The sequence below is a fragment of the Misgurnus anguillicaudatus genome, chromosome 7 (assembly GCF_027580225.2).
Source record: "Misgurnus anguillicaudatus chromosome 7, ASM2758022v2, whole genome shotgun sequence".
Classification (NCBI taxonomy): Eukaryota; Metazoa; Chordata; class Actinopteri; order Cypriniformes; family Cobitidae; genus Misgurnus; species Misgurnus anguillicaudatus.
Window position 1 is genome coordinate 40,536,450 of NC_073343.2, and position 27,389 is coordinate 40,563,838.

General features: G+C 36.2%; 1 protein-coding gene across 4 annotated transcripts in view; it reads left to right on the forward strand.

Moving 5' to 3' along the window:
• mapkbp1 (mitogen-activated protein kinase binding protein 1) overlaps positions 1–27,389 on the forward strand; it is a 57,035-nt gene that overhangs the window by 9,280 nt on the left and 20,366 nt on the right. For 3 of the 4 annotated variants that reach the window (XM_055172735.2, XM_073869986.1, XM_055172736.2), the window contains exons 3-13: positions 10,933–10,995; positions 11,238–11,295; positions 13,831–14,001; positions 14,263–14,400; positions 14,638–14,820; positions 15,897–15,914; positions 19,868–20,028; positions 23,332–23,521; positions 24,582–24,716; positions 24,883–25,064; positions 25,569–25,660. In XM_055172735.2, the coding sequence (XP_055028710.2) occupies positions 10,933–10,995; positions 11,238–11,295; positions 13,831–14,001; positions 14,263–14,400; positions 14,638–14,820; positions 15,897–15,914; positions 19,868–20,028; positions 23,332–23,521; positions 24,582–24,716; positions 24,883–25,064; positions 25,569–25,660 (1,391 nt within the window). The remainder of the gene's footprint in view (positions 1–10,932; positions 10,996–11,237; positions 11,296–13,830; positions 14,002–14,262; positions 14,401–14,637; positions 14,821–15,896; positions 15,915–19,867; positions 20,029–23,331; positions 23,522–24,581; positions 24,717–24,882; positions 25,065–25,568; positions 25,661–27,389) is intronic. The other variant, XM_073869985.1, reaches the window with a different exon arrangement.

The window sequence follows — 27,389 nt, forward strand, 5'->3', positions numbered from 1 at the left end:
CGTATAAAAGACATTAGCAGGAGCCGGGTTTTTACAAGGGCAAGGAGAGATGCTGTTTAAAGCCCGCCTTGATTGATGGGGTTACCTCAGGTTTAAGTTGCTTGCTACTGTAGTCGAAATTAATACACAATTCATAATGTATTTACTGTATGTAATGCAGGTATTGTAAAGTGATAGCAGCAGTTTTCCAGTTTATCTTACATAACATTTCTTATCATCTAATTGAAATAATAACAATGCATAGCTGACCATTACACACAAAATGAATAAAAAAATTTAATTTAAACTTACTAACTTAATAAAAGTTGGTACGGAGCCAATACGTATCTCATTTCCAGTGGCACCTATTTTGGTTTTCAATCAGCATCACCTGTTGGGCTATAGTGCAGCCGTTTTGTGTTTCTATTTATTTTTTATGTTGTTTGCATAACGTATCGTATCTAAATAGATTTTGTAATTAAATAAATGTCCAGCATCAGTCCTCTCTTGAGCCTTTTAGACACAAGACGTGTCTTACTAACAATGTTTTACAGTGTTTACTGTAAAACTCCATATTAGGCTGTGTTGAACATTATTGTGTAAGTGTCATCGTGAGGGGTGGACAGTTCATTTTAGTGTGTTTAAGGACACAGCCTTCAGGAAATACAGGAAAAACCAGATGTAGATTCTGGAAGCTGGTTGGCACATTCTTATCTTATGTTTTGAGATTTCAGCTTTAGGCCAAGTGGTTTTGGTTGGTCATGTTGTGCAAATCTATCTATTACAACTAAATCTCTAACTTTCAATAGTGTGTGTTTACAAGTTTTACCAATGAATTTCCCAGCCATAATTCCCAGTCAATGTGAATAATGCATACATGTTTCGAAAAATAATATTGATGGACAATACATTCAGGGCTCGCAAAATCCCTAGCCCAACGTCCCGGGGCTATTGTGCCTTGCAGTCGGGTTACCAAAATTCACCTTCGCTCCTGCCCGTCGGGCTTGTCTTGACTAATAGACCCCTTCACGGTTCACGTCACAGGCGGTTCCCACTGCGCATGTCGGGGTCAGAAAAGCCATTACAGCAGATTGAATTGCGTATTATTCGGTATCGTCAAAAATGCCTACTTACGTCATGGGCTGTGAAAATCGCACCAGGTCTTCCGTTAAGTTTTCGCGATTCATGCAGAATCTCAAAAACAAAAAAATACAACATCTGCGGCTGCAAGCAATTAACGTGCAGTTTGGAACAATGCAAATATCAAAGAGGCTTGTGTTTGTATTGCTTACTTCATTTGAGATAAGTCATAATTTTTCAGCCCTGTTAGATTAAATTATAAAGCCTGGATGGTATGAACAGTTTGACCCCATGCTGCGCGCGCACCCGATAGTCATTCAATGTTTACAAACCTTGAAGGGGTCTATAGGAAGGCAAATATATTTAAATGCGTATGCATTTTCTCACAGATTTGGAAGGGTAATTATGGTGTATGTAATTTAGGAATCAGTTATTTAAATTGCGTTTTACTTTCACTATCCTGAATAGCGAAAAAGACTACAGTATGTGACTCCGTGCAGAACTCGCTCTTAAAGCAACAGTAGCCCCTATTTTTCTGATCGTAAAAATGATCCTATCTGTAACTGGAAAAACATTGTATGATCCAAACTGTGAGTTTTCTGACCCCTTGAACCACTATTAAATGGTAAGTATAGACGGTTTTAGCAGTAACAACATAAACACGCGGCTTTCTTGGTCATCACTTAACTTCTGGTAAACTCTGCGAAGAATAAATAAACAAGCAAAATAAACAACACGTAGATTACATAGGAACTAGGGATGCTCATATCAGTTAATTTTCCCGACCGACAACCGTAGCTTCTAAACCGAACATTAACCGTTAACTGATAAGACTTTAATATGAAATTTTCATTTAGTAAAAATACAGTTGAGGGTTTTCTGTGAACTAGTAAAAACATAAGATTTTATTTGAACGTGCAAACAGCAGCGACAGATCAACAACAGAACCAGGATTCATAAATTATCAGATATTCACGCAACATTACCTTATTAAAAATCACGCGATAAGTCCAGTGGATTAATATCCAAAAAGGGCAGATTGTCTCCGTTTCATCTACCACAGTGGTCATTTCTAAAGCAGGATGCTTTTCAGAAAGTTTTGCTTTTGCGTCGTCTTTCTCCGTTTGTGCAAAAAGAGAGTGTTTATGGACAGGGTCAGAGGGCATCAGCGAACGTCTGTCCGGATGCGCGCGAGACGGACCGCGTCATCTTGCGCGGACACGCGCGCGTCTCCGTTCAGCTTCCAAACACACATACAAATGATTTCTCATACAAATGATTACTTTATCAGACTGTCAGGGCAGCAATAATTTGTGTCATTTACAGGACATTCACAAATTAAAGATAGAAAAAGTGGCGAAATGTCTGTCGGCTCATGACGACACGCACCATGTATTAACAAATACTTTTTTATTTTAACTGATAATGTTAAACGGTCATAAATTCTTACCTTTGGTTAACGGTTAAACGGTCAATATGAGCATCCCTAATAGGTACACAAAACAGCAACTAGTCAGACCATTAAACAAACAGAAACCGGAAGTAAACGCACGTACGCCGATGAAACAGTCTATATCCAGTGTGGAGATGAGCAGGAACAGTTAGCTTGCATGGAAATCCAGATTTTTTGTTTGTTAAAAAAGAAAACAGCATCAAAAACAACAACAAGAATAGCAGAGCAAACATTGTGGTCAGTGGCCCTGTAGCCTTTGTATTGGCAAAATTTGGCTTGGGGTGAAAACTAATTGAGGAACACAACTGTGATATGCCCTCAACGTCGAGTGGCATTTTCTTACCTGTGACTTGAGTCAATATTTCAGAATCTGAAGATATTTCAGCTTAGTTAAAAGCAAATATGATTGTAATTTGATTATTTTATTTGATATTTGTTTTAATAGATGTTTTGTCTCAATATTCTACATTAAAAGTAATGTCTTTTTTATTCGAGGTATTGAATTCATTTCGGGCTACCAAAACTGAAGAGTGCCTGCCCGAATGGCTACCAGGGATTTTGCGAGCCCTGCATGTACTAAAGCAAAGGTTTAATTTAGTGTAAATATCCGAGGTTGTTTATCATAATAATCTCATGTCTCACTAGCCTCCTTTACTAATCCATCCTTTTATAAGCATTTAAATGATAAATGTGTCAGTGTGTCAGGCTCTCTCTCTGTCTGTCTCTCTCTCCCTTTCCCGCAGGCTATAGTAAGTGGGTCAGTAAAGCTAAATGTATGATTGTGAGAAAATTTAAAGCAAGGAAGATGATGGATGAAAAAGAGAGATGAGTAGAGGTTGATTTTGAAGTACTGCTGTGGTGTGTGTGTGTGTGTGTGTGTGTGTGTGTGTGTGTGTGTGTGTGTGTGTGTGTGTGTGTGTGTGTGTGGTCTCTTTGCTGCATTGCAGTATTCATGCTCTGTCTCTCTTGCTCTCTCTCTTTTTCTTTCTCTCTCTCTCTCTCTCTCTCTCTCTCTCTCTCTCACACACACAAACACTCACTCCCTAATGATATCTCAGTCTAAAGGTACCTACAGGAACATCTTCGCATCTTTGCAACTCATTCGTGTTTCAGATCATGTTAGGGTAAAATCCTAAAATCCTTTTAAAAATGTTAAAAAGTGGATTTACACCGATTTTACATTAAAGAGAAGCTTAGGCTGACAGCCTACTTAAAAGTCAAGTCGTGTTGTTCATGTTTTTGGCTATTTGGAAGTGAATCAAGTGACTTTCGTGAATATTGTCATAATATGTCAGAATGGTTCATTTGTTCACACAAAAAGCAGGCAAAAGCATGCACATCAATCTTAGCTGGGTGCTCGACCAAATTTCCAAAAGTATCAAAAGATTTTATTAAGAACTATTGCATAGTGTCTAATTAACGTTTCAAGCATGCAGGCTCTTCATCAGATACACAAATAAAAACATTACATACAACGCACAGAGAGGTAACAATTTTCTTGAGGTCCAAACATCAATAATGCCCTTGAAGGACACTGCGGGAGGTGAGTCTGTTTAAATGAATGCAAGCCATTAGCATAGTGTACAGATTGTCACTTTAAAGGGCACCTATTATGCACATTTTTACAAGATGTAATATAAGTTTCAGCTCAAAATATTTATTATAGCATGCACAAAATGCCCTATTTGGGTGAGAGCAATAAGGGACAGTGGGAGCTTTCAGTTAAAATAGATCTGATTCCTTTGAGTTTGAACACAATCTAATGAAAATACTAATTGTACAGCTGATTTTCTGAGGGTGGAAACTATGGTAATGCAGGAGTGTTGGTCAATGGCCATGAATGGGGCTTTATCAGTGTGATGTCACAATAACAAGTGAATCAAAACAGCATGTCTAATAAAACATTGCATAATTTGGTGATCAGTAAGCATATAAAATACTAGGGATGCACCGAATATTCGGCCACCAGAAAGACCTTTATCACCGAAATAATACGGCCGAAATGTTGTGATGACGCAAACAGAAACCGCAACCTGCACGTGCTTGTCTGAAGCAACATGTATGCGTCAAGAACTCTTGATGTGTAAATTTTAGAGAGAGTCGCGCAAATGTGTCTCATACTGTAGTCCATTAACATACATTTGCAGAATAAAGCAATGAAAAACAACGTAACGTTTTTATGCTGCGCTGTTTGGGATTCGCCCTCAGTCTCTGCGCGCGCGCGCGTTTAAGTGCCCTCAATAGTGCACACACGAGTGAGACGCAAACAAGCGAACGTAAAATCTCTCTGTTATTGACAGGGCACATATAAACAAAATTATCTCCAAACTATTCTTTTTCTAATAAAAACATTTGTTTATGTCTTAAGTGTATGTATAGATTACAGTCAGAAGAGTCTCTGCTTATCTAAAGAGACAGTAACCTCAATTAACCTACTTAAGTCTGTGCCATTAATGTTAATCAAACAACCCAAGACAAAGAGAAAATCACTTCTGTACCTCTAAAAATAATAATATATTTAATTTATACAATAAAGACAGTGTTATGACTCATTTAATTTGATTTCTGTACCTAATGCTAATGTTAGCCCTTATTAATGTGCAACTTTGTTTTTTTTAATAAATGTTTGCAATTTCTTTATTTGTTATTAGATTTTCCCCACACCCTTTTTGCTGATCTGAAAAATAATCCGATCCGTGCCTCAAAAACTGTAATGTGATCCGAACCGTGAGTTTTGTGATCCATCACACACCCTAGTAAAGTTAGTATACAGTAATAGCCATAAATGCATTTGTACTATAGTTGGCATAATAATTTATTTCGGTGTTTCGGTTTCGGTTTTTCGGCCTTGGTTTCCTCTTTTTCGGTTTCGGCCAAGAATTTTCATTTCGGTGCATCCCTATAAAATACCACAACAATCTTAATTGGTAGATATATAAATTGCAGTTGAATTGCCATCTGTAATGCTGAAATACAGTATAAGGGGCGATTCACATTTCGTGTCTTTTGCGCGCTCAAATTTGTTTCAAATGTAGGCACGCGATATGCACGCTCATAATGGAAGCTGCGCGGTCATGACGCCCACACGGTGCGACGCGCAAGCTTTTTCCAGGCGTGTCCGCACCGCATCCGGTTAAAAACATCTCAACTTTTCATAATGCCGCAAGTGCACCGCGCCCCTAAGAAAGCATTGCTTTTCTCCCTTCGACCCAGTTCCCTTCTCTCTAAAAGCACACTGCTGGACTGAAGCTTTCTGGATTAGGTTGTTCTGGTAGCCATCTGCCCGATGATTAGGGGATCTGTGGGGTATTCTGCTAATAGCCGCCATTCTTACGACATGGCTTAGGGTTGGAAAGCAATACCCCTTGAGGTCTTGGACCGTGACAGGCGCCGAACGTGTGTGTAGATTCGGCCTGACCACCTGTTTATCCCACTCACCAGATGGAGCAAAACTACAACTGCCACTATTTACTGGCCACAACATTTGATATGCCCCATCTTGATCCCTACAAACACACACTCACACACACACACACACACACACACGTACACGCACACACATACACACTCAAAACAGTTGTGAAACCTGAGACCATAACACAAGCTGTTTAAGATCCAGATATCTATAGCCCCTGTTGTACAACAACTTTTAGCTTGTTAAATCACTTTAGGACATTCGCTTGATGCCATTTACAGACTGAAGTATTTAATCAGTACACAGGATCTCATTTCATCCATCTGTGATTGACATATCTAACCATCAACTATTTTTAAGATTGCTTTTACTAATCCATCACCTTAAGTATTCAAATCTGCAACTTGTTTTACACCATTTGTAGACACGAATGATACATATTCAGAAACTTGTTGAAAAGAGAAATGATTGTTATTGATTTCCATGTACACTTTTTATTGAGCTAATTACATTTACATGCATGCATTTAGCAGACATTTTTATTCGAAGCGACCCGCAGTGCTTTACAAGGTATATATTTTTTTAATTTTGCAATGGTAACGCAATTTATTTTAACTTTTTTAAATACAATTTATTGTTTCCATTTAATTACATTGCATGCATTTAATGTACATGCATTTGGAAAAGTGACAGTGTTTTATCAGTTTGCAGTTCACTGCGAACCAACGACCATGCATTGCTAATGCAATGCTCTATCAATTGAGCTACGGGAACAAACAAGTTTCTATTTAATATTTGGTTTATATTTAGTTGGTTATGGACTGCAGTGTGATATGGACTGCAGTTCTGGTTGCCTAATCATCAAAGCCTGCAGTCATTTATTTGATCCATGCACTGCTACACTTGACTTGGCTTATTCGATTCCCTGCTAGGTGGGATAATGAGCTGGATCAGCTTTTTCTCTGCAAATGGCACATGTGACCCTGCTGAGTGTTAAAAAACAGACAACATATATAGACTGAAGACCCATGGTGATTACGTTTCACTGTTTTGCGCAATATCTAGCAGCGACTTTACCTTTTTCTTGTGAAGTTACAAAATGACAGTCAAATGACATATAATACAAAGCCCTTAAAACTGATGCTCACTTATTAGTAGGTACACATGAAGTCAGCACATACAGAAATATTGATAGCTTTCCACAGTGTCCTATCAGCTTTTAATCATAATCTGTATATTTCTGACGAAAATATGCGTGATTCTGTGTGAGCCTACTTAATGCTTATTTATTAAAAACTTTTGTCAAATAGTTCACAAAAGGTTTTCATAACATGAATCTGTTTGAAGTCTGTATGAACACATTTGAGATCTCTGAGGGTTTGGTTGTTCTGCCCTCCAGCTTTGTCCTTCAGAGAGAAACACTGTTCACGTTTTCCCAATGCAGAGATTTAACGCTGCAATGAGATCTAGAGGTCGTTTGTCAAAGTGAACAAGCATTCTTAACCAATAACTATTGATTAATTCTGAAACTGTTTTGGTTAGAAGAGTTGTTGTCGATTCTGGTTGTGTGAGTAAAAAATGCTCCTGTTGATCAATTGATAGAGGATTGCATTAGCAGCACAAATGTCATGGGTTTGAAACACACACTGATAAAATGTATACCTTGAATGCACTGTATGTCACAATAATGCACCAAGTGTGTAAGTAAAAGTAAAAATGTGAGCCGTTTCAAGTTTTGAAACACAATGTGTCTGCAGATTTGAAGATGAATCATAGTTTGAGCTCTAAAAATGGTCAAAACATGCTTTCATTTAAATGGACCTAAACAATAATGATTACACTATATTGTGTCAAGCAATTACTTATTTATTTCCATTCGTTTTTTGTGAAACAAACAAAACTGCCTTATGTTTTTGCGTTTCTGAAAATCCAGCCAAAGAAATTCGATATTCTTATTTAAACCGTTATGGAGCGTACACACCAAACCAAATTCCGCGATTTGCGCAAATATATTACATACAAAGTCAATGCAAAGACGCAAATAGATCCAAACCCAATTCGCATCGCCCCACACAATTGCTGCGAAAACACACGCTATTCACCTAAAACGCGTCTTTAATGCGAAAAATCTGCATGACATAAAGTTAAATCTCACAAGTAATCTAGAGCAAGGAAGGTGATGTTTCACGATTTGAAAAACTGTTCGACAAAAGTTGTGTGATGCTTCGCGTTTGGTTTGTACGCAGCATTAACAACAAACAAACAAATAGGAAAAAAGTTTCATCCTATCTTCATTTGTTTTCTTTTATTATATCTCTCAAATATGGGTAGGTTTCTTCAAAAATACAAAATTTTTAGCAAAAAGCTAAAGTAATTGCGTTTTTGTAAAGGACTTCTGTTAGAGATCAGATTCAGAACGATTATCAAAACATACACGTAGTTTAAAATTTTTTAAATTAGTTTTTGCTTCAGTCTTTTATAAATTGGGTAAGAGCGCCATTTGGTGGATAATAGCGGAATTACAGATTACCGTAAAAACTCATCATGAAAGCGTCATTGGCAGGAAAATGTTTTCTCTTCATTGACGAGATAACTCGTCAATGGCAGGGAAAGAGTTAGTGAGACCATTTAATGTAACCTTGTTTTTCTAGACACGTTTCATGAGAAAAAAAATTCTTACACCATGAAAAAAAGTTCAGAAAAGTGCCTAAGGGCCGATTCACATTTCGCGCGTTTTGCGTGCTCACATTTGTTATTTCAAATGTAGGCGTGCAGTATGTGCGCTCATAATGGAAGCGACGCAGTTGCGACACGCACGTGGTGCGACATGCTCGTTTTTTTCCAGTCGCGTTCGCACCGCATCGAGCAAGCGCACTGCAGGTCATGTGACAAGAACCAACAGACGGTCACGTTTTCTGCTCGGATTTAGACGCGAAATGGGAACCGCCCCTAATGGTGCAGTATTGATGCTCATTTCACTAAATGTTGCATTCAAATGTGTTTACAAATATATAAAAATGTACACTTTGCGGTTATGGCAAAATAAATATAGTTTAATGCCAGAAACCTAATGGCATATTTTGATGCAATAAGTTCTGCAAGGCAAAATATTCAGGAAGTCAAACTCTCATTTGTGTTAGTGACTGGCGCGCAGCCACATTTTTAAACATAAGGTCAGGTTTTTGCTGAGTCTGCACTGATTATCATATCAGCTTATCTGTGTAATGAAACAACGTATAGACAGACATTCTTACGACAGTCTTGTAGAGTCATTGATCCAAGTCCTGTCAATCCCATCAGGAGCTTACCTTATATATAGTGCAGGAAATCCATTAATGGTATTACTTGCCATCAACAGAGGCCTGTCTGCTTCTCATGTCCCTGTCTCTGGCTTCAGCTTAAAGACCTGTCTTACTGACTGATTTATTCATCTATTTTCTTTAGATGATATTTAAAAAATGGCAGAAATTGAGTAGATATAAGTCTTATGTTGGCTTACTGTAAAAATGCATACGCTTCTGTATCCGCATTTTCCTTTTAGTAAAGCTTCAGCATTTTATTTATTTGCATCTTTGCAGTTTTTACTTACAGTCTCTCAGAGCTAAAAGCGCTGGCGTAGACTTTGCTGATAGACGTTTTTTTGATCTGCAAAATATAAAAGATCCTGCAAAAGTCATGACGTATTTCCACTGTATTATGTTTGTTTAGCTGCCTTCCTTTTCTTTTTTCTTTGGTCCCACTGCAGGACTTTTCCACACCCAACATTGTCTCAAACAGTCTTCATAAGAGTCACTCCACTTTACTTCCATTTAAACACATATAAAAGACTTATGTTTGTTATTAGGTCTTTAAAAGGTTTGAGATTGTTTCCTTTATTTGAGAGATGAAAGACAGCAGACAGAAAATACACAAACCACCAGTACAAAACGGTATATGGTTATTCAGTGGTAACAGATGGTAGGCATAAAACCATGAATAATAACCATATTCTTATATTTACAAACTATCGTACTCTAAGGTAGTTCTAAAAAGTACCATGGTACTAACAACTTAAAGTCAATTCGACCTAGTATTTTAAGTTTTGACGTGTGATCAGTTGACATAATCAACAGCTTGACAGCTTTAATGTTAATTTTTAAGATTAAAGATAAATAGGTTAGTTTGGCAATTTTCAGTATAAACATTTTTCAGTATAATAATGTTAAGTTTTAACATAATTTGTTAAGTTAATTTAAAATAAAAATATATGTTTATTCAACATCATTTTTTACAGTGTGCCAAATGCAATGTAAAATGTGTCGTTCTTGGTGCATCTGCTATGATCAACATGCTAACAAACTCAATAAATGATACACTGTTAAATTTGAAATTTTGCAAATACAGGCATAACACACTGCAAAAAAAAGGATTTTCTTCTTAAAACAAGTAAAAAAAATATTTCAATGGGCTAAGCATATTTTTCATGAATTTTTCTAGAATAAAGTGTTTAAGACAAAATTTAAAGATTTTTTCTTACCCCATTGGCAGTATTTTTTGCTTGTTTAAGGCACACATTCACTTAAAATTTCACTTGTTTTTGTCTAAAACTAGACTTTGAGAAAATGCATCCTAATTTAAATTTATAGGACAAGTTCGGTATTTTACACTTAAAGCCCTGTTTTCAGATTGTTTGTGATGAAATAGAGTGGTTTTGACTGAGATTTGGACATATGATGCTGGCCCGAGAGTTTTCGGGTTTTCTTGTGTCACCTCCCACCTATATAATGTGTGTATAGGTGCACTGGAACAATCCTTCCTAAAATGCATTAAACTTTCATTTACAAAGACGTGAAACTCATCGAGTGGTCAGGGGTGTTCACTGGTATGCTCACACAAAAATCGCTGCAAAAGATGCTTTCCAAGTTATGGCTGGTATAAAATCCCAATAATCAAATCTGTACCTTATTCAATTGAATCAAGATGTTGCTTAAGTATTTAACCACTTGTTTTTTTTTTTTATTCAAAGGTGTGTGGTGGTGCTACTGAATCCTAAGAAAAATAAACAACATCATATTCTCAACAGCTCCAGGTGAGACCTTAATTCTTCTGTAAACAAGCCTATAGTAAAAGTTTAGTGATATGTGCATTTTTATACAATATTTTAATGTTTAAAGGCAGAAATACAGTATCACCTTTTCATATCTGTGATCATTATGATTTATATTTGGGACAATGGAAGTCATTGTTATAATAGTGACAGGCAATAGATAACTGGACGAACAGGAAATTTCTCGAGTCGTGAGCACTAAAACCTTTCTGTCTGCTTCTCAGGAAAACTGTCACCACCCTGTCCTTCTCTCCTGATGGCAAATATGTGGTCATGGGTGAGGTGAGTGCTCAGGCCTATAACATCGCTTATTGCATGTCACGTGTTTAGGTGATGTATAAAGTCAAGAGCTTTGGGACAGCAGACACCTACTGTAGATCGGGCCCATGTATCTGTGGTGGATGAAAATAAAGATCTCTATCTTCAGGGTTTTGAAGTGTACCGTGTGCTGCATTCCCTGTGGGCATTGGCTAACTCTCAGTGTAATTTGTCTTTTGTCAAGTGTAGGCAAATTTGATGATTTTTGCTTTTCTTCCTGCATCTACTACATCTGCACTGCAGTTATGTTTGAATTGAGGATATTTATTGTTTTGACTGCAATATATAAATACAAATACAAACATGTTGAAATAATATATTAAATTGTGGTTCCTATATTAGGTTTACCCATCACACCCTCATTTCATGTTGACATTCATCAGGGCACTTAATTCTAACTTCTGTAATACCAACCTGCAATTCTGACATTCAGAGTTTGGGGTGTGTTCAAATCATAGACTGTAAAAAAAGATGGATGAAGCGACGTCGCTTCCTTCCAATTGGGGATGCATAACGATTAATCGCGATTGTTTACATCATATATATGTGTGAACTGTGAATAATAATTATCTATATATAAATATGCACACACGCATATATAATTTTAAGACATTTTTTTATATATTAAATATTTGTATTTATATATAATATAAATTATACATAAATATACAGATGTATATACACATGTAAACATTACTTAAATATATACATGAATGTGTTTGCATTTATCTAAACAAAGTTATTATACACAGTTCACACACATATATGATGTAAACAAAAACTTTTATTCTGCTAAAGATTAATTCGCGATTAAACGTTATGCATCCCTACTTCCAATGTAATGAATTGAATTCAACCACGCCAATCATAATGACACGCCCCGTTTCTAGCATAAATGACTAGCTAAAATGAAACATCACAAAAATGAACAATTGAACTTATATCAGCGTGATGACAACTTCCCTAAAGGACCAAAACCATCTTTCGAAAAATTTTATTGGAAGTGTAAATAATTTTTTTATGTAGATCCCAGTCCCGTTCGTTTGCATTGAGAAAGCGGGGTTTATGACTTGCACTGCAGCCAGCCACCAGGGGGCGATCAAAGAACCAGCGACTTTACTTTTCAAGATGTATTAGGCACACCCGGTTCAAATCTGTAACTGTGGGTTCTCACCAGACGCGAGTTCAATGATTTGCACGAGTAGATTGCATACAAAGTCAATGCAAAGACGCGATCAGACGCTTCCTCGCGTGAGGCAAAGTGAAAGACACGATTTGGGGGGTGCGTTTGCCGCAAAAACACGCTTTATTCGCCTCAAATGTGTCTTTTCGTCCAAGTTGAAAATATTCAATTCGAGGGAAAAAATTGCATGATACAAAGTTAAATCCCAAGAGTAACCTAGAGCGAGTAACGCTATGCCAAGCGTTTGATGTAGGGATGCACCGATATGGAAATTTTGGGCGATACCGATAACCGATAACTCTTTAAATTTGGGGGCCGATAACCGATATCTATAGGGCGATAAATATTCATATTATTTTCACAATGAAAAACTTGCAGACCGCGGACATCTTGTCTTTGCGCTAGACTAGCATACTCTTCTTAAGCCCGCAACACGTGTCATCTTCGTGCTATGTCACAGAAAGCACCAATCAAAACTCCACATGGCCAGCAATGAGCAAGTGAAGTGGTTCAACAAACCAAAATAATCCATCATTTATCGGCTTTTCATTTTAATTTTGCTATCAGGCCGATAATATTAAAAATAAGCAGTTATCGGCCGATAACGATATGTCGGCCGATAAATCGTGCATCCCTAGTTTGATGTGTACATAGCATAACACTACAATGAAAAAGTTGGTTAAAAAAAAGTTGCCTGGTCGCCTTGAAATTTTGATGCAAAATTGCAATCTCTATTCTGGTCAATTTTTTTTCATCTGGTCTTTAAAGTGCACAGTCTGCAAGCGGCTAATGAATGGAAACAGTTATGAATGGAAACATTAATGCTGTAAATCCACTTAACACAATGTTAAGAGCTGTTTGGTCTTTGTTTGCAAGGCTGAACATGAGCAAAGAGGCTGTGTTTGCTTCTCTAATCCACTGTATCATGCCGACCGGTGATTTGTGTGTGGTTCTGTATCTGTGTGGGTGTGCAAAAGTAATCCTTACTGGTTCAGAAGAAGTGTTTTACTGCGAAGTGTTAAAGTGATGTGGATCTGTGCTTACCGGCTGCCATGGCAACAATGGGCATCGTGCCAGTCTACTTGCAGACTGTGTCTACTGTCATAAAAAGGTGAAAGGAAGAAGAGGAAGAAAGAGTCTGCACGATATTGGGGGGGCATTGTGATATTTTGTAGCTCTATTTAAGAATTAGTCTAGAATGAATTTATAGGAACATCAGTGTGTTATTCACACATGTATGGCAAAGTTACTAGCAGTTCCTCAATGTCTCACCATCTTTCATCTTTCTCACTTTCCCTCTATCTCTCTCTCTCCAGAGTGGTCATATGCCGGCGGTGCGCGTCTGGGATGTGGCGGAGAGGACGCAGGTGGCCGAATTGCAGGAACATAAGTACGGCGTGGCGTGTGTTGCTTTCTCCCCCAACAGCAAATATATCGTCAGTGTGGGTTACCAGCACGATATGATCATTAACGTCTGGGCCTGGAAGGTGACTAGCAATATCTGTATAGACATAAATCACTCCACAGAACAGCTTTCATTTATTTTATTATCGTATGTTTTGTTAACATAAGATTTTGAGTTAAAATAAGGACTTGATGTATGCTAAGTGATTTGACCTGCAATATAATATAACAATATAATACAGTACTATAAATGATCTTCATTCATCCAACATGCTAAAAGCCTAAACCAATAAATTGGTTATCGATTTCCACCTAGTTTAAATATTTTCTTGTCGTCCTTTCAGAAAAATGTCGTGGTTGCTGCCAACAAAGTCTCCAGTAAAGTGTCGGCCGTGTCTTTCTCAGATGACAGCTCGTACTTTGTCACGGCAGGAAACAGACATGTGAAGTTCTGGTACCTGGACCACACAAAGTCATCCAAGGTTCGACCCCCGATTTCAACCAAATATATATACTATAACTTATGTTATATATATAATATATAATATAACTCACATTTGATTTCTCTGGTCAGTTATTTATCTTAAATCTCGTTGTTACTGCTAACCCCAGATTTCAAAACATCTTAGCTGTCACAGAAGTTCCCATTCCGAATTCAGTGTTTTAAAATGATCCTGGTCTTATATAAAATGACTCGGGAATCTCTCTTTCTCTCACAGGTTAGTGCTACTGTGCCATTACTGGGTCGCTCTGGTCTTCTGGGAGAACTGCGGAATAACTTTTTCAGCGATGTGGCCTGCGGAAAGGGCCGGAAGGCGAGCAGCACATTTTGCATCACTTCCTCTGGGCTGCTTTGTGAGTTCAATGACAGAAGAATGCTGGACAAATGGGTGGAGCTTAGGGTGAGTGAACAGGATGCTGATTGGTCCGTTTTGTAGTGAGGCCTATATTATTTTTTGGCTCAATGACTTTTTTATGACAAGGCAAAAACTGTACACTTGTGTTACTTCTTAAAGGTGCAGTGTGTAAATTTTAACGGCATCTAGTGGTGAGGTTGCGAATTGCAACCAACGGCTCAGTCCACTGCCCAACCCTCGCTTTTGAAATGCATAAAGAAGCTACGATAGCCACCACCGGACAAACATTTCATCATCGGAGACACCTTAGTAAAAAAGTTTGTCCGTTAAGGGCTTCTGTAGAAACATGGCGGCACAAAATGGCGACTTACATGTAAGGGGACCCTCCGTGTATGTAGATAAAAACGTCTCATTCTAAGGTTATAAAAACATAACGGTTAATTTTAAAAGGTTTTTATACACCACTGATAATATAGTTTTGTATATTATTTTGCATTTCTTTCAAGAGATCCTTCTAAAAATTACACACTGCACCTTTAAGCCAGAGTATATTTTGTTTTTTTACATGTACGCGCACAGTCGAAAGCACAGTACTTGTAAACTCGTACACAAACGTTTGACGCATGTGCACAGTGACAACATGCAATGCATCTCCTGGGCTACATACTACATTTTCTTGAACGTGCATGCACGATCTATACGTGATTACAAAAATCTGCCAGTGCATGTACTATTCTGATGACGAAACTTACGTCACACTTACTGTACGTGGATCCGTGCGTATGTGTAAAAGCAGTGATTCTTCTACCTTTAGTGGCATAAAATAAGCAATTTATAGTAAATAACAGTAAAACTAAATAGTATAGTAAACAAAATAATATAAGTGCAAAAATAATTATAGTAATATTGCAGCAGAAAGTAATTTAAGTAAATGATAAAGAATAAATAGACGTGTTTCTGGTGTTTTCACTGTTTAAACATGAGCTGTTTTCTTTTCATGTTATCAAAGGGTGTTTCTAACCCATCTGTTTTCTTGGGTGTGAGTGTGTGCATGTGTTAAACAACAATCCTGCTGCTGTTGTCTAATATTAGTCTGTTTTAATTCCTCCCTAACACTCCAGAGAAGTGACAGTTTCGCAGTAAGTTTCATATCAGAGCTGTAGATTCAGCTTTACCATTTCATTATAAAACTCATTAAGGGTCAATGACGTGACGTTAATTATTTTGTGTCCATATGGTTCAATTAAATGTAAAAGGGTTAATATTTCAAAAAAAAATTGCAAATTACTTTCACTTTTTTGAGGACCAAATCTAAAATTTCTTGTTTTATTTTTATTTTTTGAAAGAATATTTGGGGTATAATTGCAAAAATGTCAATGTGGTGTAACCGGTCTGTGTCAATTGGTGTAACTAGTATTTTTTAAAATAAAAATATAAATATATTCAAAAAAATGTGGAATAAAATATAATCATCTAGTTTAGTGTAATATGATTTTTTTACATCATTTGTCAAAAATTATTTAGAAAACAGAGCTGTTTTTAGCATAGGTCAGGACAAATATTACAAAAACACATTAAAATGTACATTTAAAATAACTATTAAAATTATATTTTAAAATATATATATATATATATTTTTTAGTACTGGACAAAGATTAATCGCGATTAATCGCATACAAAATAAAAGTGATTTTTGGCATAATATATGAGTATGTGCTGTATGTAATTATTATGTATAAATAAATACACACACATTCATGTATGTATTTAAGAAACATTTACATGTTTATATATATATTTATTTATATTTTTATATATTCTATATTAAAAATAAATTTAAAAAAATTATAAGTAAAACAATTCTGAAATGAATATATGAATGTGTGTGTGGTTAAATATACACAATAATTAGACACAGTACACGCACATATATTATGCAAAAATCACTTTTATTTTGTATGCGATTAATCGCGATTAATCTTTGCCCGGCACAAATTTTTTTTGATGATTATGCTTACATGCCATCAAAGTGGATAAAATATTTAATATTTATCATTCTTTGGTACAATTTGCGCTTACACCATTTGACATTTTCAGGTCCATTCAGTCTTAACTTTCATAAAAATGGTGCAAATGTAATTTTGTATTGCATAAAATTAACATTAATACACTGTGCATTGAAATAAACCTGATGCGTGCTTTTAAAACAAAAATAATTTATTTCTCATCTTGCCAAACTGTTTTTGTCACTGACCCTTAAACGATTCTTCACGAGTACCGCTGTTGGTCACGTTTACTTACTCATGAACAGTTCATTGGATGTCTGACTCCATTGCTATGTCTTCAGATAGCAGTTTTCACTCAGTTCTCAAACACAGGATTTCCCATTTCCTGTAAGACCCACACAAAATCTCCACCTGCACATTTCTGCAGAATTGTACGTGCCTGTTGTGTCAAATTCATTACATACCCAACGCTATCTCATGACAATTTGTGTGTATTTTACAAGGTGGCTAATTCGTGAGAATACAATTTGCTTTTGCCTCTGTGACGTTAGGGGTGGGGTTTCGTTATCATTGTTTTTTAATGATAATCGTATGTTATTGTACGAATATCACACTTCGTACGAATTAGCCAACTTGTAAAATACGTAGAAATTTTCGTGAGGTCATGCTGACTGATTTGAACTTCTTCATGCTTGTTTTACTTTTAATTTTTCATTACAGTTGCATTGTGAATAATTTTGCCTAAGAGTTATTTAAATTTCTAGTAAAGTTTGATTAATCAATAAGAAGATCATTCAAAAAGAATTTGGTTATTTTTACTATATTTAAACTATGATGCCATGATGACCATGGTGCTCACACAATGGTTGGAGTCCTAAGTCGACAACAATGCATATAAATATTATTTCTATAATGCCATCTGTAAAGTTTTGCTCGCGTGTGAATGTGATAGATGTCAGTATTAAGTCAGTATTAAGTGATTTCTGTCAAAGATGCATAAAATTGGTGCACCTGACCTGATATTTGAATATTAAATTATAACAGTCCATGCATTATTTTTCATAATAGGATTTGTTTATCATAATAGGAGTAGAATTGGATTAAGCTGTAATATTTATTGAAGGTATCTCCAAAAAGACAAGAGAAAACAAGGCAGTAGACTTTACATGACCTTGAGACCTGAGCGGTGGTTATGTGAAGTTTTCAGAACTGATAAGAGATGTTGACCTGACTTCTCAAAAACTTTTAAAGTGGGTCACAGTCAGAGCAGGTGGGCACAACCACAATTGCTGCTTTTGTGGTCGCCCCTGGTCCTGATGTGCTGGGAAAACAGAATGGAGGGAAAAACAAAAGCTTCTCTGTTTATCATCTTCCTGACCTTTATTGTACAATTTGATTATCCAGAAATGTACCTCAGTTGGGAGAACTTAGGTTTATTTTCTTTATTAGGAGATTTTCACAGACAGTACTATATTAGATTTGAGCTACAGCATGTATATCGTACATTTTGTTTTAGACACAGACAGCATATTTGTCTTTTTAACCCTTTTTATTATCGTTATCAACTTTTCCATCACATTATCCATGGAATTTCACAGCAACTGTGCAAATAACACAGATATCATATATTTTTCAGTGGTATTTGTTGATCATATTTTCTATTGACGATGCCCACATAAATTTAGAAGAGGCTGAATTATAAAAAAGATCTGGAGATTTCCACAAAATAAAGTGACCTTGCACCATACTGTAAAAATATTTTTAATCGAGTTTAATCAGCTCTGATTTACAAGTCATTTTAACATACTGTTATTTATTTTGACTAGAGATGAGTAGTAAGTCAACTGCATTTTATAAGTTGTAGCAACTCAGCTCTTGTCAAGATAAATAATAATAAGTTAAAATGACTTGTACATTTGAGTTGATAAAAAAAATTAAGGCAGCAAAGAATTTTTTGCAGTGCACTTGTGTGCTATTTTATTTGTATTTCTGATTAACACTTTACAGTAAGGTTTTATTTTGTAACATGCCGTAACTAACAATGAACAATATTTCTACAGCGTTTATTAATCTTAGTATTAATTTTAACATTTACTATTTCTTACATTTAAAAGTTGTAACATTAGTTAAAGCACAATGGTCTAACATGAACAATTGTACTGACATTATTAACAGCAAAGATTAATAGATGCTTAATCACCGGACAGGGTTTAGCTTAAAGGGGACATTTCACAAGACTTTTTTAAGATGTAAAATAAATCTTTAGTCCCCAGAGTACATATGTCAAATTTAAGCTCAAAATACCATATAGATAATTTAATATAGCTTGTTAAAATTTCCACTTTGTAGGTGTGAGCAAAAATGTGCCCCTTTGGCCCCCCTTCTGACATCACAAGGGGAGCCAAATTTCAATGACCAATTTTTTCACATGCTTGCAGAGAATGGTTTACAAAAACTAAGTTACTGGGTTGATCTTTATTACATTTTCTAGGTTGATAGAAGCACTGGGGACTTAAACATGGAAAAGGTCAGATTTACATGATTTGTCCCCTTTAATTCAGAACTAGAACTTTAGTTAGTTATTTTAGAGTTAGAGTTATTTTAGGACATTTCAAGTAGTTTTTACAAACATACCTTAAAAAAAAAAACAATACATGTGTCCATCTTGATCAAAACAATGGCACTGATATATGTTAAGATATGTCAGTACAAGACATTTTTAAATGAAGGCAGCTCAAACATGCATTTTAGTCTGGGATTAGGATAAGCCCTGTCCAGGAAACCACCCTTTTATTGTTCATTGTTAGTTCATGTTAGCTAATGCATTTACTAATGTTAACAAATACAACCTTATTGTAAAGTGTTACTGTATTTCCTTTAGCTACCAACTTTGGTTTTGGTTTATTTGCTATTACTTTCAGTTAGCAATAGGAATGTTGTATTGTAGTACTCTCAGCTTTGTTTAAATATTTTAACAATAAAATGAGGCTGTGGCGGTAAAATCTGGGCTTTTATAATGATATATATTAAATATCACAACCCTTTTCTCTCTTATTAAATTTTGTTTGTCTCTCTTTGTTTCTCAGACTAGTATGGCCACATCTTTGTCCGTCTCTGAGGATCTGATATTTTGTGGCTGTGCTGATGGTACAGTAAGAGCTTTTAGCCCCATTGACCTGCACTTTATTTGTACGCTGCCTCATCCTCACAGCCTGGGTACAGACATCGCTGCTGTGACTGAAGCCAGGTAAGATAAAGACCTGATCTGTAAAAATAGCTCATGATACAATTCATTGTCTTAAATGTCTTAAACATGAGCAGTAAACACATTCTCAATAATGTCTACATGTCTGTGCCTATTCAGTGTTGAGAAACATGACGCACCCTTTGAACGACACCATGTATTACACTGGTATGTGGAGGTTAGTCAGATAGTTTATTAATAAAACTCTTGAAGGTTCAGCTGCAAGTACTGCCTTATGCTGCGTACACACAAAACATGAAACATCGTGTTCTTCGCTGTAGATTACTTGCTGGATTAACTCAAATTTTTTGCTTGAGTTGAATATTTTCATCTTGCATGAAGACTTGTTTGAGGCGAATAGCGCGTGTTTTTGTGGTAATCGTGTGGCCCAATTTGGGTCATTCACATCACCCCGTGCGAGTTGGTGTCTATTCGTCTCTTTGCATTGACTTTGTATGTAATCTACTCACGCAAATCATTGAATTCACGTTTGGTGTATAAAGTAAAGCCAGATAGAGGTGGAAAATTATCACATAAAACTAGGGTGGCCATTCGTGCCAGTTCCGCCGGACACGTCTCGAACATGTTTTCGGGTTCATTCTCCGAAAGTCGCGTTGGTCGACCGCATACGTCATCAAGGTTTAATATTTTGGGTTTAATTTCAGGAAAGCAACCGTTACATTTCAAGGTAAGAATGAAACTACAATGATTGTATGTCTTAAAAGAAATAAATCTTAATTTTCTTATGTATTTTAACTGAAATGTGAGAACCTCGATGACGTATGCGGTCGAGCAACGCAACTTCCGGAGAACGCACCCGAAAACATGTTCGGGACGTGTCCGGCGGAACTGGCACGAATGGCCACCCTACATAAAACCAAACCATAGGTATTATAAGTAAACTTATAATATTATGACTTATGACTTATTCTGAAAATATTAGTTCAAAGTCTGAACACGACTGCTCAGCTCATTTATATACACTGCAAAAAAATTATTTTCAAGAAAAAATGTTCTTAATATTTTTGTCTTGTTTTCAGTAAAAATATCTAAAAATTCTTAAATGAAGATGCTTTTTCTTTGAGCAAAACGACCCAAGAAAATAAGTCTAGTTTTTAGACCAAAAATATCAAATATAAGTGATTTTGTGCATAAAACAAGCAAAAATGTCTAGCAATGGGGTAAGCAAAAAAATCTTGCATATTTTTCTTACACTAAATTCAAGAAAAATTGGCTAACCCCATTGGCAGATTTTTTTTGCTTGTTTTATGCACAAGATCACTTAAATTTGATATTTTTGGTCTAAAAACTAGACTTATTTTTTTGTGTCATTTTGCTCATCAAGAAAAAGCATCTTAATTTAAGAATTTTGAGATATTTTTACTGAAAACAAGACAAAATACTAAGAATTTTTTTCTTGAAAATATTTTTTTTTGAAATGCACTGCAAAAAATTACTTTCTTTCTTAGTATATTTGTCTTGTTTTCAGTAAAGTTCAATTACAATTTAAAGGAATATTCCATTTTCTTAAAAGAAAAATCCAGATAATTTACTCACCACCATGTCATCCAAAATGTTGATGTCTTTCTTTGTTCAGTCGAGAAGAAATGATGTTTTTTGAGAAGAACGTTGTAGGATTTTTCTCATTTTAATTGACTTTAATAGAGCCCAACATTTAATACTTAACTCAACACTTAACAGTTTTTTCAACGGAGTTTCAAATGACTATAAACGATCCCAAACGATGCATAAGGGTCTTATCTAGCGAAACGATTGTCATTTTTGACAAGAAAAATAAAAAATATACACTTTTGAAGCACAACTTTTCGTCTAGGTCCGGTCCAGCGCAACCTAACGTAAATGCGTAGTGACGTAGGGAGGTCACGTGTTACATATATAAAACGCAAATTTGCGGACCATTTTAAACAGTAAACTGACACAAAGACATTAATTAGTATCAGTTGACATACAACAACGTAGGAACGGTCCTCTTTCAAGACACTTGTAAACACTGGGGCGGAGTTTCGTCTTCTGTGACCTCTTGACGTCATGACGTTTTGCGTGGGGTCACGCTGGCGGATCACAACTGGATCTAGACGAGAAGTTGTGGTTTAAAAGTGGATATTTTTTATTTTTCTTGTCAAAACTGACAATTGTTTCGCTAGATAAGACCCTTATGCCTCGTTTGGGATCGTTTATAGTCATTTGAAACTCCGTTGAAAAAAACTGTTAAGTGTTGAGTTAAGTATTAAATGTTGGGCTCTATTAAAGTCCATTAAAATGAGAAAAATCCTGCAATGTTTTCCTCAAAAAACATAATTTCTTCTCGACTGAACAAAGAAAGACATCAACTTTTTGGATGACATGAAGGTGAGTAAATTATCTGGATTTTTCTTTTAAGAAAATGGAATATTCCTTTAAGTTTTGTTTAAACCAAGCAAAAATATCTGCCAATGGGGTGAGAAAAAAAATCTTAAAATAAGTTTACTTTATTCTTAAACACTTGATTTAAGAAAATGTATCTAACCCCATTGGGATAGGGAAGCATTTTCTCTTAATTAGCGAGATAACTCATCAATGTCGGGGAAAGATTTAATATACAATAGATATTGCATTAATGTTTTAAACAACCTGTCGACTAGCCTGTAAAAAAAGGAACTAAATTGACAAAAAAATATGTGTTTTTCTTTGCCAGTTCATTATTTTAGGGAGGCTTCGTTTTTTTGCCTTGAAAACACACAGAATGTGCAGCTTTTTCAGCGTGTTGACAGGAGTTGGGACAGGACATGACTCCTCCCTCTTTTACAATAGCCAAAAGCATTTAGTTTACTTTACAGCCTGGAATCTGATAAGAAGCTGAAGTGCAGAATGATGTTATAAAAATCGTTGATTTGTATTGGCTGAACAAATCCCTGGTTTAAATAAATAAAAACAAATATTGTCATTGTTTTCTCATCCTCATGTTGTTCTAAATTTGTATGAGTTTTAATTTCTGTTGAACACAAAAGAAGATATTTTACTAAATTATGGTAACCACACAGTTGACGCTACCCATTGACTTCCATGCTACATGTTTTTCAACTACCATTATTTATTAAAATATCTTCTTTTGAAGAAAGAAATGCATACATAATGGTGAGTAAATGTGACAGTATTTTCATTTTTAAGTGAACTATCCCTTTAACTTCACACTTCATAATTGTGCAGGTTCATCTTAAAAATGTGGTTTCTCGGGCCCCTGCCTTGTTTGAGCCAACGCTCCAGCTTTCTTCTGTCCGACTAATCCATCACAACTTCTCTTCACAGCCACCTTTTTGCCTACAAGGAAAACGTCCGCTATCCTGACACAGTTGCCGTGTCCTATGACCCCACAAGTCACTGGCTGTCCTGCGTTTACAACGACCACAGTCTGTACGTATGGGATATTCGTGACCTCCGTAAAGTGGGCAAGGTATATTCGGCCCTTTACCATTCATCCTGCGTTTGGAGCGTGGAGGTGAGAAATAGGGCAGAACATTAAATGTCTAAATTTTAGTCCCTGATTCTCAGTTTTTGATGTATGATTTCCCGTCCTGTATGATGATTGGTCAATACAGGTCAATACCTGTATTGACCAATGACTGGTGTTGGACGCTGTTTGCTGATGTCACATTGCTAAAGCCCCGCCCATGACCGCTGACTGAAAGAGCAGTTTTAATATAGTTTCTGCCCTTAGTGAGTTGGACGCTGTTTGCTATTTTTTCTGTGCTTCTTTGAGAAATCAGATTTATTTTAACCAAAGCATCTCTTTTGGTAAGGGAGCGAAGAGCAATAGCTTATTTCCATTTAAAGGTACACACACAAAACAGTGCGACCCAAAGAGGAGCATTTTGGACATGCTATAATAAATGATTTGTGGGGTATTTTGAGCTGAGACAATGAAATATGTGCCCTTTATTTTAACAGAGAACTAACAATAAGTCAGTATTTTGGTAATGAAAACCAGTTGACATTTTCTGGTCTTGTCTGTTAAAATGTGTTTACTTTCCTTTTACGTACTGTCATTGTGTTGTATGTTGACATTTTGCTTGCTGAAATAACGTCAGGCAAGTCTTTTATGTTTGAGTTGGATGATTTTGTATTTTTTTCTAGTGCATGGCCGGTGTGACCTTGTTGATCATAATAGATGAATGTCTTCCTTTTTTGGTTTTCGTTTTTTCATTATTGTTCTGAATTTAGTGATCCCATGAACGTTTCTCTATTATGACCAGCCAGAAATCAGGACTGAAACAATTTGTTTTCTAACATTTATTTGTAATACCATGTTACTTTGATGTACTATGACGTGCATTGTAAATACAATAGCATTCATAAAAGAATGCAACAGTGTTTTTTTATTGTCATACCATGTACAAACAAACAGCAACATTGTGTTGGTTTTGTGCATTTGAGATTATAAGATTATGTCTGAACACCACACCACAGTAAATACACCTGCGTTTGTTTGTTTGCATGCATTAATTTGTCTTTGTTCTTATATGATGTTTGGTTTAGTCACCCATTCATTTGTCCTGCAGGTGTATCCAGAGATGAAGGATGGAGAGCCACGTTTGTCTCCCGGGTCCTTCCTCACCTGCTCGTCCGACAACACGATCCACTTGTGGAACATAGACGGTCAAAACACAACCCTTAACCGAAACGTCATCAGTGGCGTAAGTTTAACAAACTCAGACTAGATTTAAAGCAGACTTATCTGATATCTTTTGGGATGCCCACATGACCTATTGCAAAAAGTTTAATATATAATCTAAATATATATATATATACATACACATTGACTAAAAAGGTCACACATGTATTCTGGTTTAATCTCCACAGGACCTCCAGAAGGTCATTTATATGGACAGCAACACCTCCACACTTGTCGACACAGATTGCATCTCCAGTAATTCAGAAAAGGTCGACCCGCAAACATCAGATAACCGGACGGGCATTAGGACCCTGTGTGTAAGCCCAGACGGGCTGCATTTGGCTTCAGGGGACCGCAATGGAACGCTGAGGTCTGGCACAGTGGGACGGCTGTTTTTCCCACGACTACTTAACACTTATAGACTAATTGATTTAAAGTAATTGATCCTCTGGGGTTTTAATGGAAATGATGATTTATGTATATGATTGATTTGGTGTCTTTTGAACACTGCAGTCACACAAATTTTGTTTAATAGTAACACAATTTGCGCAATTTAATACAAAAAGTAATTTTTTTTATTAGGGATATAGGTAATGCATAATAAAGGTGACAATAAATTATAACTAGGTGAAGGATGTGCTGTAATACTGTATTAAATATAATGGATCAAACTGTATTAACAAGTTTTTCACAATTTAAAAATAACATTTAATTAGATATAAAACCTAATGTTACCTGCAAATAAATGCTTTTTTAAACTTTCCTAAACCTTTTTCAGTGACGTTTAACTGATCATTTCTAGTGGCTGTTTGAAAGTAAAAAAAAAGTATTTGAACACATTTTTAATAGCGCCTGTTGTTAAATGTGTTTTCAGAATCCATGATCTGGAGAGTATGGAAGAGATTCTGGATGTGCAGGCTCATGATGCTGAGATCTTGTGTCTGGAGTACTCTAAACCTGAGACTGGTAATGAGAGCTCAAAGGGTCTTTGAAGAACAGTGAGATGCTGATTAAAGCCTCAGTTAGGTGCTGGTCAGGTTCAGATGTTCAGCAGATGGTCTATAATCCTGAAGTCAACATTTCACACACATACACCATTAGGAGTGTTTAACATGTATCTCTTTACATGCCTTTATTTGAATTAAAAGAAAACATTTTTTTTTGGAATAGAACAACTTTACAGTCAAAATATATTTCATTATATTATACTTATTATATCATAATTATTATTATTTTTAAATATTTTTGAAAAAATATGTGAATTGAGTTTGCCTGCTCAAATAAAACAATTCTAATTGTCTGTCAGGAAGCTTCAGTTGGTTGCTAGGGTGTTATAGGTGATTGTCAGGAAGATTCCTATGGTTGCTAGGATGAAATATGTGATGTCAGGAAGATTCATATGGTTGCTAAGTGGTTATTAGTGGTTGTCAAGGATATTCATATGGTTGAGTAGGGTGTTATACGTGGTTGTCAGCGAGATTCTACTGTATACGGTTGCTAGGGTGTTGTCAGGAAGATTTATGTGGTTGTTAGGGTTTGTCAGGAAAATTCATAAAGTACGGTTGCTAGGGTGTTGCTAGGAAGATTCCTATGGTTGCTAGGGTGTTATCTGTGGTTGTCAGGGAGATTTATTTGGTTGGTAGGGTGTTACACGTAGTTATCAGGAAGATTCAACTCTATATGGTTGCTAGGGTGGTCTGGGTGGGTGTCATGGAGATTAATTTGGTTGGTAGGGTGTTATAGGTGATTGTCAGGAAGATTCATATGGTTGCTAGGATGTTCTGGGTGGTTGTCAGAAAGATTCATATGGTTACTAGGGTGTTATATATGGTTGTCAGGGAGATTCTACTGTATATAGTTGCTAGGGTGTTCTGGGTGGTTTATAGGAAGATTTATGTGGTTGTTAGGGTGTTAAACGTGGTTGTCAGAAACATTCATGTGGTTGTTAGGGTGTTTGTCAGGAAAATGCATATAGTATGGTTGCGAGGGTGTTATATGTGGTTGTCAGGGAGATTTATTTGGTTGGTAGGGTGTTACACATAGTTTTCAGGGAGATTCAACTCTATATGGTTGCTAGGATTTTCTGGGTGGTTGTCAGGAAGATTCATATGGTTACTAGGGTGTTATACATGATTGTCAGGGCGATTCTACTGTATATGGTTGCTAGGGTGTTCTGGGTGGTTGTCAGGGAGATTTATTTGGTTGTTAGGGTGTTCTAGGTGATTTTCAGAAAGATTCATGTGGTTGTTAGGGTGTTTGTCAGGAAAAAAACATATAGTATGGTTGCTGGGGTGTTATATGTGGTTGTCAGGGAGATTTATTTGGTTGATAGGGTATTACAAGTAGTTGTCAGGGAGATTTAACTCTATATGGTTGCTAGGATGTTCTGGGTGGTTGTAAGGACGATTCATTTGGTTGCTAGGATGTTGTAGGTGGTTGTCAGGAAGATTTAGATGGTTAGTAGGTTGTTGTACATGGTTGGCAGGGAAATTCTACTATAGATGGTTGGTTGGGTGTTCTGGGTGGTTGTCAGGAAGATTTATGTGGTTGTTAGGGTTTGTCAGGAAAATTCATAAAGTACGGTTGCTAGGGTGTTGCTAGGAAGATTCCTATGGTTGCTAGGGTGTTATCTGTGGTTGTCAGGGAGATTTATTTGGTTGGTAGGGTGTTACACGTAGTTATCAGGGAGATTCAA